This window comes from Equus asinus, chromosome 30 (assembly GCF_041296235.1).
Source record: "Equus asinus isolate D_3611 breed Donkey chromosome 30, EquAss-T2T_v2, whole genome shotgun sequence".
Lineage (NCBI taxonomy): Eukaryota > Metazoa > Chordata > Mammalia > Perissodactyla > Equidae > Equus > Equus asinus.
Genome location: NC_091819.1, coordinates 2,777,876 through 2,790,994, shown reverse-complemented (window position 1 = coordinate 2,790,994; position 13,119 = coordinate 2,777,876). Strand labels below are relative to the sequence as shown.

Genomic DNA, 13,119 nt, shown 5'->3' with positions numbered 1-13,119 from the left:
CAAGATAGATTAAAGAGGTTTACAAAAAGGCCAGATCCTAAAGGGTCTTGTGTACCAAACTTAAAGAATGTGAACTTTATCCTAAAGAGTATGGCAAAGCATTGAAGAGTTTTAAGCAGAATATCATTATTATTATTATTTTTTTAATTCTTTAGGCAGGATGATCTAGAGGAAGTCAGAGCAAAGGCAAGGGATCATTAGGAGCAAATGTAAGTGATCAAAGTGAGAAATGAGGGTCATCTACTCAGCAATCGTTGGGCTAGACATGCCACATGTGTTCTCACTGAATCTTTCCGCCATCCCATGAGTCATGGTTCATGCTGCAACCGTGCTGAGCACACAATGCTAAGGGAAGAAAGAACTCACAAGGGTCGCACTATTAATCAACGATGTGACATGACCGGACCTCAAGTCCATCTGGCTCAATGCCAGTCGGCTCTCCAATGTAGATTTGCAAAGCCAGGCCAATCGCAAGACTAGAGGAGGGGATTTCCATGAGACACTGAGGAAACAGAAGGGACTCAGCTTGTCAAGGGGATAGACGAAGCAAGTAACTCAGAGGGACATTTTTAGAACAATACCCAAATTTCTGATGTAGCAATTAGGTGATGTCATTCATCAAAAAAAGTGGCATTTAAAACGAGAGATAATGAGTTTTTTGGGGGACCCGATGAATTGGAGCTGCATTTACAATTTGTCGCTGCTTTACATACGTTTGCCTCATTTAAGGACATAATGCATTACCAACTCTGTGTTTACAGTTCTTTGCATTTCCTCAGTGCAAAGCTTCCCAGCCATCAAATTTACTATTGATAATTGATATTTATTGAATGACTGCCATGTGCCAGTCATTAAAATGTTTCCTCAGCATTTTACCTCTTACCTTTATTAGGTAAACAGAAAAATTGGATAGTTAGCGGCTTTCTGGGAAACACAAAAGGACTTGGAAAATCTAAAATATATTAGTGTCTAAATAAATAATGCTTGAGGATATAACTTGTGAGATTCATGGAAATAAAAATGACAGGTAGAAAGTAAGCCTACCTTTTTGAAACTCTTTTTCGTTTTTTCACTTTCATATAGTATAAGATGACCTTTCTAAGCATCTGCAGTTTTTTTCAACTAACCTTTTCTTTTCTGGTTTTATCCTTTCTTTCTCAAAATATAATGGAAATTATAACACTTGTTATGGACCTTATTTTATTACAGTCAGTAGATTGACGTTTTGACTACTCACAGATTGCTGTGTGTTGAGAAACTATTTAAGGAATGGATATTTTTAAATTCTCCTTTATTTATTATTTTTGATTAAACATTTTCTTTTTCACAAAGGATTGAGAGGACAAAAAACAATGTCTATGAGAATAACTGAAACACAATCAAGATTGTATCATATAGCCCCCCCTAAGACTGAGCCATATAAAATATTTCATTCTAGAAGAACACCTGTTATTTGAAAGATTATTTTATTCATGTGACCTACCAGATGCTGTTAGCTAAAACATAACCTTCAGGTTCATGAATTGAGAATGTCTGGGATCCACTTTATGGCTCCATACTTTAAAAATAATTACCATGGCATTCCTAGGGCAATCACTTAGGATGTTCCATGGACCCCTCTTTTAAAAACAGTTTAGATGATTTAGTTATTTGCCTAAATGTTTTAAAAGGCCCTAAATGGAAACAAAAGGGTACTGAGTTTATCTCCTTTACTCTAAACAAAGATATGAAGCATAAGTCATCAGACACAGATCATAGATTGATAGACGTGGGGAACTCGACACAAGCCTACACACGAGGAAAGTCTTAAACATTTCAATTGCCAAAAGACTGACTAAGGCTCTGTTTAATTATTAGTGCTATAAAAAGTGAGTAATATTTACCTGGCCATAACAGTACTGTGTAAAAGTCACTTATCTTTCCTGCCAGGTGCCACATTTCTCACAGTTACTAAAAGGAATGAGAAGAAATCTTTACTTAGTCACTTCTCTTCCAAATCTGCCATCCCACCATCTCATATAAATTGGGGTTTAGGGGTTTGTTAAGGAAGCTGATAAAGAACATACCAACCCTAGCCCAGGTCCTACATAAAATCAGTGACAAATGGCTTTGTTAGTGAAGGGTACAAGCAAAAATGCACAGTAAGCAATGGTTTGGCCGGAACTAACTGGTTCCATTTTTGTAGGTCTTCTGTAAACTCCCCAATATCTGGTGCAATCAGTCCATTTGAATGGTGAGTAATTTAGGGTGCTTGTTCTTAATAAACCCAGTATATAAACGTATTTAAAGGATCTTTTTCATATATGCTCGTGCACGGTGCTTACCAGAAATGCCATTTTACAAGAATACTGGTTCTTACCAGATATGTCATAATGTCTTGGACGAGTGTATTCAGGAAGTTTACAGTGACTGTAATTCATTAACCGGACTTCAACATCATCATGCAATATGGGTTCAGATGACATTATTGAATGCCTTTTGGATTTTGGCAAAGATGACGGTGTCATTAGTTATCTGTCAATCATTTACAAATCCTTTCTGAAATCAGTTAGCAAATAATGTTTTATCATGATAAACACGTATCCTTACAAATGTGAGTCATGATACGTATGCCATGTGATGGTATCTGATGAGTTCAGTGGGATAGTGAAGGCATTTAAAACAGAATGCCATCATGGAAAAGGCCCACATTTGCCAAAAGGAAATGGTTGGACTGTGCCTTGATTGAGAAAAATAATTACTAAAAATTGAGGTTGTGATTGGGTTTGTGTTTTGTGTTTTTTCCCCAGCGTGGTGGGAACGTAAATTGCTTATTATCTGTTGTTGGGGCTGAGTTCCAAGCACCTGTTATTTGTATCCCATGTGAATGTTACTCCATTCCTTCTTTCACAAAAATATGTTCATTTCTCACAAAGTACGGAGTATCTATTTCTACTAAATTAGCCTAGCAGATAAGCTTCAAAAGACCAAAGTAACTCATTAATGTAATGTTTCCTCAGCATGCCAGTAAGTTCTACAGAAAAGTGAGTCAGAGAGGGACAAATAGCAAATACGATTTTTAAAAGGTTCTGGTAGAGTTATTAGGACCCGATAATGCTACCATCCCATAACTGTTGTTGTATATTTTGTAAACTAATTCTGTCTGATCAGAGGCATATCGCGAAGCATGAAATTCAATCTTTTTTGTTGTTACAAGTTTTATTAGCCATAGACGAAAAGAAAGAGAATCAAAGCAACTCACTATATAATAGTATTAAATTATAAGAATCATATGAGGTCTTCTACAGGGTGTCAAATAGCATCTGTGACTAAAATAAAACTGGTATCAAAAACAAAACACAGGGCCTGACCCCATGGCTGAGTGGTCAAAGTTCCATGCGCTCGGCTTTGGCGGCCCACGTTCTCGGGTTCAGATCCCAGGTGTGGACCTACTCCATTCACCAACCACGCTGTGGAGGTGTCCCACATACAGAAAAAAAAAGTAGAGAAAGATTGGCACAGATGTTAGCTCAGGGCTAATCTCCCTCAGCAAAAAAAAAAAAAAAAAACCACACAAAAAAAGAAACCTACATATCTTCCAAAATTCCACTAAGAAAGATGTGTCTGTCACCTAAGACGCCAAGTCACATAGTCTATACTGGTTTTTAACACTGAAATATGGATTGAGCACTTTTTCCCAGTCATGACACTGAGTGCTTTCTATTCGTTATCTCATTAACCTCTCATAACAAACACTATTGGGTTCCATAACTTTTGTCATTTTTACTTACAAAGAATTCAGCACTCAAAGAGGTCAAGAATTACTTTGCCCCTGAGAGGACAGGCGTTGTGAACTCTCTGATTCGACATCCCAGGCTCTCAATCACTACCTTTCCTCCTACCACAAGCTCATGATGTGTTCTCACGCTCAAACAGTTTATTCATTGACCAAAACTGCATGGTTTCTCAGAGAAAACAATTGTGTGGAGAGGATTTGATGACAATGCTGTTTCCCGGGTTGAATAATATGTAAAGCCTTAACCGAGGTGTATCCAACACTTTGGCATGAATACAAGAAGACTTACGAATTCCCAAGTAGTTACAGGTGTAAAATGTGTCTACAAACATATAGGTCCCGGGACCAGCCCGGTGGCACAGTGGTTAAGTGCGCACGTTCCACGTCGGCGGCCCGGGGTTCGCCAGTTCGGATCCCGGGTGTGGACATGGCACTGCTTGGCAAAAAGCCATGCTGTGGTAGGGTCCCACGTATAAAGTAGAGGAAGATGGGCATGGATGTTAGCTCAGGGCCAGCCTTCCTCAGCAAAAAAAGAGAAGGATTGGCAGCAGTTAGCTCAGGGCTGATCTTCCTCAAAAACACACACACACACACACACACATATATATATATGTCCCTTCTAAGTCTCCATCTAGAATTAGAGAAGAAATAATTGGTTTCGATAAAAATAATATTTTGAAATCCACTATATGTTTAAAGGAAAAAATTTATTCTAAGTAAATAATACCTAATATGATGTTAATGCAGAGCAGGCTGGCTGGGTTCCGTGTACACAAGAACTTCAAGCTCAGAGGTAAAACGGCTCGCTAACAAATGCCCTCTCCCCTGACGGCCAGGATCGCCAGGCCTCTCACGCCACGTGAACCAGCGCCAGTTTTAAACCACGCACCTTCCATCAGCCGGTCTCCTCAGCAAAAATTCAGCTCAAGGACTCCACGTGGATATCTCACTGGGGACATTTCCAATACCCATGGGGACCACCGTCATGGCCACGGCCACTTCTCACCCTGACTTCCAGGGGTCACCAGACCCCAAGCCACCAGGACAGGACAGAGAGGTGGGTCCGCATGGGGCGGGGGTCCAGAGCCAGCAGCACAGCTGAAAGGTAGCGATGGGAGAGAGCGAGAAAGGCCTTCTTCATTCTCTTCTCCCTTCTCTCTGGTCTCTCTGCATACAGTACTTGATCATTCTGACACTGTGTTCCGACATTTCAACTGAAATAAACTGGGGGGGGGGGGGAGGGAAGACACAGCCTTCTTTATTAACTGCGCAATAAGCATATCGGACTGACCCCGTCCCCGTCAAGGCCCCACTGTGAATGTCAGCTAGACACAGCAGGTGGCCCTCTGATTCTGGCAAATAGTTTTCCCTTTTATAAAACTTTTTCTTCCAGAGAAATTAAACCTTGGTATTTAGCCTCATTAACATTCTGACGTAAACAACTGAACTAACTAGATTATAATGTGCTGATCAAGGGGAGATATGTACATATATAGCCAGCTTTCTACTCATCTCTCTTGTCTTCGTAGGTCCTGGGCCAGAGGTACATTTGTTCTGGGACCGCCCCTCACAGACACCAAGTCCTTCTATCTAAAGAGTCTCCAAGGCTCCAGGAAACATCTTGGAGTTTTCAACGTCGCCACCCTAAGGAAAATGGATAAAAGCGTTTACCCAGAAATCAGTCTTCCAACAAACTAACAATGCATCGCCAAGGTATAGGGGGGCACATTTTTAAATAATCTTGACAGTTGTTTCAAAGTGATGAAAAGCCTTAAGAACAGCCAAAATCACAGGGTCCTCTGGTAAGCATCCAGCTTCTGGAAATCCCTTTTAACCCGTTCGGAAGAAGCAGCCCCTGGTTAGGACACAGAGGCTGACGACACCGGGATAAGTTTCTGTTCACAGAAGGAATCTCAACATGCCTCCTTTCCAACACCCTAGGAGAAAAATGGCTCATAATATTTAACGAAAGAAGATATAATCTGTTTTAGTTCAATTGAGATTTCTTCTATACCCCTCATTTCACAAAAATATAAAGATGAAAGCATATTTTTAAAACAGGCCAAACGAACAGACTGTTTTGGTTTACAAAAAATTCTAAACCTTGTATTCTCTGACTAGAACTAGCATATTCAACACATGATGTGGGTTGTAAAAACTAATTAACGTTGCTCTTCAAGAACACAGCTCCTTTATAATGCAAAACGTATCTCTAATCAAGCCGAGACAGAAGGCTGAAATTTCCCCCTTTAGTTGTTCTGCCCACAGTTCTTCAAAATTCTTCAAGTTCATTTCCTGCTAAGTCAAAGAATGACGGCCGACTCCCGGAGAGGCACCGACACAACTGTCTGAGCCACGAGCTCATCCAGCCGCTCTTCCAGGGGACAATATTTTTACATTTTAAGAATGACCGATGAACTATGTTTATCTAGGCATGGGTATTTTGGAGACATTTCTCAAATAGGAAGCAACCCTGTTACTAAAAATGGAGGGTACTTTTTTCCCACTGATAAAATTCAGTTTCAAGTGAAAATTTTGATTTTAGAAAATTTGTCTATTCCAGCGTGAATCTGACAGCTTCCTAGGGTTTAAAGACTTCTGAGGAGATCAGTCGTGATATTAGTGAATAGAATTTTTTTTTTTAAGATTTTACTCTTTTTCTTTTTCTCCCAAAGCCACCCATTACATAGTTGTGTATTTCTAGTTGTGGGTCCTTCTAGCTGTGGCATGTGAGATGCCACCTCAGCATGGCTTCATGAGTGGTGCCATGTCCGCGCCCAGGATTCGAACCAGCGAAACCCTGGGCCACCGAAGCAGAGCGCTCAAACAACCACTCGGCCACCAGGCCGGCCCCATGGTGAATAGAATTTTTCATATTGTATAATGAAATGCGTCACCATTTGGAAAATGTGCCAAATTTGATGAACCTCTATTTTCCAAATTACCACCATGAGATGTAACAAAATCACGCATAGGTAAAAGGCACATTTGAAGCGTAAGACAGAACAATGCATTTTAGTGTAATAGAGTGCAAAAAGTTCAGAGAGATGGCTTCAGATTCCACATTTCAAATAATCTTTAAGAAGACACCCTGTGTGGGGTTTTGCTGTGATATGAAAGAAAAATATCCATCATTATCTGAAAAAGCTATTATAATACTCCTTTTTCTAACTTCATTTCTTAAAGACCACATTTCTTATATACTTCAACCAAAACAATATATCACTACAGACTGAATGTAGAAGCAATTATGAGAACTCAGCTTTCTGTTAAGCTAGACATCAAAAAGACTTCTGAAAATACTACATTGTACAAATTATTGTGTTTTGGAAAATGGTTATTTTTAGTTGAAAATGTGTTATTTATATTAATATGCTAACAACAATAAATCAACATACTTTAAATTAATGATTTTTTACTTTCTCAATTTTAATTTCTACTACAAAAAATACTAAAAGATATAATTCACATAAGCAAAACCTTTTTGGGGTCCTAATAATTTTTCAAAGAACAGTGGCTTTGCAGTCTTATGTCCCTTAACATACACATAGGTACATTTGTAGTATCGTACCAAGTATTAGTTGATTATTTAAAGAAATAAGAAGAACCATCTGACATGGATGATTTTTTTTTTTTAACAATTTTTTTTTTTTTTAAGATTTTATTTTTTCCTTTTTCTCCCCAAAGCCCCCCGGTACATAGTTGTGTATTCTTCATTGTGGGTTCTTCTAGTATGTGGGACGCTGCCTCAGCGTGGTCTGATGAGCAGTGCCATGTCCGCGCCCAGGATTCAAACTAACGAAACACTGGGCCGCCTGCAGCGGAGCGCGCGAACTTAAGAACTCGGCCATGGGGCCAGCCCCTGACATGGATGATTTTAATGGACCAATCCTTTTCAGTTTGAGATACATATGTACCTGCCCAAGTAAACTAGTTCACTTCTCAGCCTCCTTTGCAGCTAAGTGTGAATATGCATCTAATTTCTGCCTAGTGAGATGTAAGCAAAATGTTTATGTGGCACTTTCAGGAAATGTCCTTAAAAAAGGAGTATGCGTTCTCACCCCTTCCTCCGTACTGAGTCCTGGTAGTGATGGCTGGCACTCTAGTAGCCATTTTGGAACATGAGGACAAGAGATAGAGGATAGTGAAATGGAAAGAACCGGGTCCTGCAGACCTTGTAGAACCATCATACCATCCCTGGATCGCTTACCTCTGAACTTCTTTTATAAGAGAGAAATAAAGGTCTTATTTAAACCACTGTTATTCTGGTTTTCCTATTTTATGCAGCCAAATCTAATCCAAAAACAATACAATTTTGATGGGGAAAATGCTGTACATAAACATTTTGGGTTCCTCAAATAGAATCTCAGGCAAAAAAAAAAAAAGTTTGCTACATTAGCAAAATCAAAACAAACAAGAAAACAACTAACTGCTCCACAACATGGGAAAAGACATGCATTGGTATAAGAATCCAGATTTTATTGCTTTGAAGAACAATAGGGATATTCGAAAAGACCCTAACACTACCCTTGGTCATCTGAGTAACAGTTCTTTCATAGCAAAAAGTGACCCAGATTTTTTCCATGGATTCAAGCAAAGACTAATAACTTTAAAACTATGGAAAATGTATTACACATTAATCATTTTGCCAGCATTAATCTTAAAGTCTAAGTTTTACTTTATTGGGGCTAAAGAGATAGCTGCCCTTTTAATCAACCGACTAATGTACAAAAGAGCTAAAGTTGAGTCCTCAGCTAATGAACAGGCATGATAAAAAAGTCGGTTGGCAAAACATGAATAAATAAATGACCATAAGCTTGGAAATGCTACCTGTAGTATTTCAAAGTGTCAATCATATCTCTGGTCATCACTTAAAGAATTAATGTCTGCCAACATTATCATCTAAAATATATTTACAGAGGTCAGAAGAGCTACGTCTGTCCTCCTCTATGCAAAGAGGTGATGACATCAAGGGGGGTATGTCACAAGCCTAAGTTTAGTTAGTGGATTTAAGCTGGTTTGGAGTTTTATCCACTAAGTATGATCTTCTGACCCCTCAGTTTTACAACTTTCCACTCTCTGGGCTGCATAGCACCTCTCCACTTCTGAGTTAATCATTTCTTTGCCATTATCTGCCAAGAGTTCTTATCTCTTTTGCTGTCACTTTATAACAAGGTCCTCTTATCAATCTGCAGAGAGTCACGTGATCAGACCAAGCCTATCAGAAGTTTCCGTTCTTCTGATTAGAAACCATCATGAAACTGGATCCATGGTTTACAGCAGGTCACTAATGCGGGAAAAAGTACAGAGTCCAGGGAAAGACTGGCTTGTAACTTTGTGAGTTCTTGGATTTTTTTTTTTTTTTTTTTACTTTTTCTTAACTTTCACTAAGGGTTACTATAGTCTGATGTGTTCTCCCCAAGGCTAGAAAATTTGACAAGCTGTACTTTTTCTTGTGCTCAATGATTTCTGCTGTAAGCCAGAGGACCGCCTACAGCTTCACGAAGAATGTCTTCTAACTCGGATACTGGGGATTTACGAGACTCTGGAAAGCATGGACTCACACCTATTGGTAAGTAGGAGTTGCTCTTTTTATCGTCTATTTATCATTCTGCTACCACATTAATACATGTAATTTCATCTCGTTGATGTATTTAGTATTTATCACTGCTTTTCTCATTGTGTTTATTAAAAGCACACAAGCCTATTGTATATCACACATTTATCTTTCTTGAAGTTCAAAAGAGCAAATGGATATTTCAAATATTATTCACCATACCCTCTGTTGTTGGATGTCATTCTGTTAGCCTTTAACAGCCAGAAAACAGAATGCATAATTTACCAATTTCATCCCTAATGTTTTCTGACAATTTTTGATCAGAAATAATAAGCTAAAATCCGAACAACTTGAAATAAGTTAACCATATGGAGTCATCAACGAACAAACTTTAACAAATAGCTTTCAAATATTCCTCAAGTTTCAAACTTCACCACAGTATGGTGTCTCATGCATTGCAGATACTATAGAAAATCTTTTGTTCGGGCAAATGAAAGTCATGCAAAAAAAGGAAAAAAAAAAAGAAATCCTACCATCACTAGTTAAGGATTAGAAGTTAAGGGTTCTTGTCTGTTTTTCAAAATAATGAGCTTTTTTTCATAAATAGAAGTAAATAAGGCTAATTTTCATTCTAAAAAAGAACGATGGACAGTCACACATTGTGGATGTTACAGCAAGAACATATACAACTAATCCTAAAAGGACTGAAGGGGGGTGATTCCAGTGGCCTGCTGGAAATCCTGCCCTTCCTCCTGTCCCCGAGTTTGGCGGGACCTGCCCCTTCTCCTGGAGCTCTTTCTCAGGCTTTCGGACTGGAATTTCCCCGCGACCTGCAGAGGCCGGTCCTGAACTCCGAGTGCCAACTCGGCGGGTAACACGACCGCAAATCAGGGCTCCGGCTTTCCTCTCTGTCCCTTGATAACCAACTGACTCCACTGAACGCAGTGATTGCTTTTTTATGGGCCAACTACACCCTAAAGCCCATCAATTGAGGAAATGGTTACCAAAAAATGTTCTGTACTTACGAACGAGAGAACACGGGGCAGGCAAGCAGAGGGCAACAGAGACTCAATGGCTCTCCAGATAAAAAGAAAGCCTGGCCACAAGAAAGGAGCTGAAAGGGGAGCACAGAACGACTTCCAATCTTGTTCTCTTGGCAAAACCGCCGCGCTGCGTTAGCGTGGGGGGGGGGGGGGCGCGGGGGAGGCGGGGGGGGGCTTCTAGCTTCTAGGAAGCAGCCGTGCGGGCGGTTCCTTCCGCCGGGCCGCAGGGGTTCGCGGCGAGGCGCGCTCCGCCGGGGATGGGCGCGCACGGGGGGAGGCACGCTCCGCCGGGGATGGGCGCGCACGGGGCGAGGCGCGCTCCGCCGGGGATGGGCGCGCACGGGGCGAGGCGCGCTCCGCCGGGGATGGGCGCGCACGGGGGGAGGCGCGCTCCGCCGGGGATGGGCGCGCACGGGGCGAGGCGCGCTCCGCCGGGGATGGGCGCGCACGGGGCGAGGCGCGCTCCGCCGGGGATGGGCGCGCACGGGGCGAGGCGCGCTCCGCCGGGGGTGCGCGCGCACGGGGCGAGGCAGCGTTCACGCCGCAGCTGCGGCCGCGCGCATCCAGGACTGGTGGCTGCGAATTAAGAGAGGAAGGGGTCCCGAGAAAATACATGCCAATTCCCCCTACCTCCCCCGCCACCCGGCGGCGTCCCTCGGCCCCAGGGGTGAATTAAAGAGGGGGAGAGAGGAGGAGGAGACGCTGTCGCATTTCTCTTGGTTACTTTGGCCGCCCGCACCGGTCCCCGCACCGCACGGGCTGCGCTGTGGGACAGAGGCGGGGCCGTCCTGAGCGTAAAACAAGAACTCCCGCAAGTCTGGGATGGGCCGAAATGTCTGTCCAGCCCCGGAGGAACTGCCAGGACGGGGCCTCAAACAAAAGGACCGACGAAGGGGCTCAGACAACCTCCGCGACCCTGCCCCAACCCCCTAAACCTATCCAGGCACTTTCGGGCGCCCGATCCCAGGATAACAAAATTCCAGTCAATTTTCCAGTAAAAGAGACCTCTTTCCGGATCTCGTTCAAAGCACCCACCCCTTCCCGGCCCGTGGACGCTCCCTTCCCCGTTCTCTGGTATTGCTGCCCCTGGGTGGATGTGAGGTGTTCCTACTTGCAACATCTTAGTCACCCGGAGGCTGCTGCGGGCACTGAGTCCTTCTGTCTATGGTGTGGCCTCCAAGGGGTGCTGAGGGTCATCCCCGAGTTCCTGCCTGGACAGTCACCCAGAGGCCTGAAGGAGAGGAAGGATAGTGTGGGGCCATCAGACTGAACCGTTGGATGGAAGGGGCTGACCCGATCCCTGAAGGCGAATTTCCTCTTGGGGTCTGACTTCCCTGGGCAGCCCCACTGAGAAGAACCCACCGAGGTCCCTGGGTGGCTTTGAGATGGTGAATTCCAATTTGAGACAGAGATGGGGAGTGATCCACAAGACTGAGCCCACCGTGTGTAGAGCGCAGTCAAGGTTTCCAACTCTGCACTAATTCATTTGTGTTATACTAGGAAATGTGCTTCTGTTTATTTAAAAAGCTGTCTCTGTGGGACCTAGCTGGACACAATGGTTTTTTTCAAGACACGTTGGTGGTTACATGAAAATTGTGTTTAGATGTCTGTGCTCATTTAGAAAAGTGGAAATAAGATAAGGTTGTTCCTTCTGCCTATCTGCAAGATAATCATTCAGTGTGGTGTAAGAGCAGGCCCACTCTGGTTATAACCAGAGTGCTCCCTGAAAGTTAACTGGCCCTGGTCCAGATTCTTGGTTTTGGGCTTGGATTTTTTTCTTTCCCCCAAATGGAGTGATTTTACTGTATGATATGCAGTACTAATTTAACAGAAAGAGAGAATAAAGTAGTCGTTTATATCAACAAAAGAGCCAAATCTGTGTGATAGGAAAGCATGTCATATAACAAGTATTTATTGACCCTCCCACAACGTGCCCAGCGTTAGGCTTTGATTTGTATTAAATTTACGCAATTCTTCAAATTAAGTGCATTTACAGAATATATTACCCACATTCGATATAATGCCGTATATTATTCACAGGAAGTGATGTCTGTGTAGTTCAGGGTACATGATACACAGAGCAAACACCGTATGGAGGCTGCGATTGAAAGTTCACTCTCTGATCCCCTCAGTACTCTTGGAGTCTGATCTTACTCCAGTGATAAGCTCTAGTAAGCTCTGTGCCCATGAGGATCTCTGAAAGGAAATACAATGCACTGGAAAGTGAGATAGCCCAGTATGTCACCCCCACCTCTAGCCAGCTCTCTGCAGTGCAGTTTAGAACGCCAGTGGCCCAAGCCCATGTTGGGATCTTGCTGCTTGGCTCTAGCAGCCAGGCCCCTGCAGGAAGCTACGCTCTGGGGCCCCTGCTCCAGCCCATCTCCAAAATAGTGCTTCCCAGATTCTCTTTACTGGCCTGGATCCACGAATTGTGAGCAGAGTTAAAGGATTTCTGTAATGCCTCCTGTAATAAACCAAGATTTATGGAGGAAGGGAGAACAGAGGCTTGCTAATGCTCCTTTCCTTTGCTTGACCCCTCCACCCAAACACAATGTCCAGGGTTATCTGGGATTCAGCCTTGAACTTGTGCTGAGCTAGAGCAGGGCTCTGGAACAGACTCCCACCTGGAAGCCCAGCCTCCCCCAGACACCTCCAGGGATGCTCAATGCAGGGCAAGATTCAGACATCTTGCTCCCCAAGTCCAGAACCCACCTCAGGATACAGCTACTTCTTCGAGTTGCACG

At 42.8% G+C, this 13,119-nt stretch overlaps 1 protein-coding gene and 1 long non-coding RNA gene across 6 annotated transcripts in view; one reads left to right on the top strand and one right to left on the bottom strand.

Moving 5' to 3' along the window:
* Positions 1-1,224: 1,224 nt before the first annotated feature.
* Positions 1,225-10,640, bottom strand: LOC139042552 (uncharacterized). Of its 3 annotated transcripts, XR_011499393.1 has the most exons (4): positions 10,358-10,640; positions 5,264-5,419; positions 4,665-4,999; positions 1,225-3,449 (listed from the first exon to the last, which is right to left on the bottom strand). It is a non-coding gene; the product is annotated as an uncharacterized lncRNA (long non-coding RNA). The 3 variants fall into 3 exon arrangements; XR_011499391.1 differs by lacking the exon at positions 1,225-3,449 and having other exon boundaries at positions 3,468-4,999; positions 10,358-10,618; XR_011499392.1 differs by lacking the exon at positions 1,225-3,449 and having other exon boundaries at positions 3,469-4,989; positions 10,358-10,504.
* NR5A2 (nuclear receptor subfamily 5 group A member 2) overlaps positions 9,094-13,119 on the top strand; it is a 130,980-nt gene continuing 126,954 nt past the window's right edge. Inside the window, exons 1-2 of one of the 3 annotated variants that reach the window (XM_070501480.1) lie at positions 9,094-9,112; positions 9,199-9,347. In XM_070501480.1, the coding sequence (XP_070357581.1) occupies positions 9,284-9,347 (64 nt within the window). In that variant the 5' untranslated portion in view covers positions 9,094-9,112; positions 9,199-9,283. Of the gene's footprint in view, positions 9,113-9,148; positions 9,348-13,119 lie in introns of those variants that run through there. The other 2 variants (XM_070501482.1, XM_014829371.3) reach the window with 2 other exon arrangements.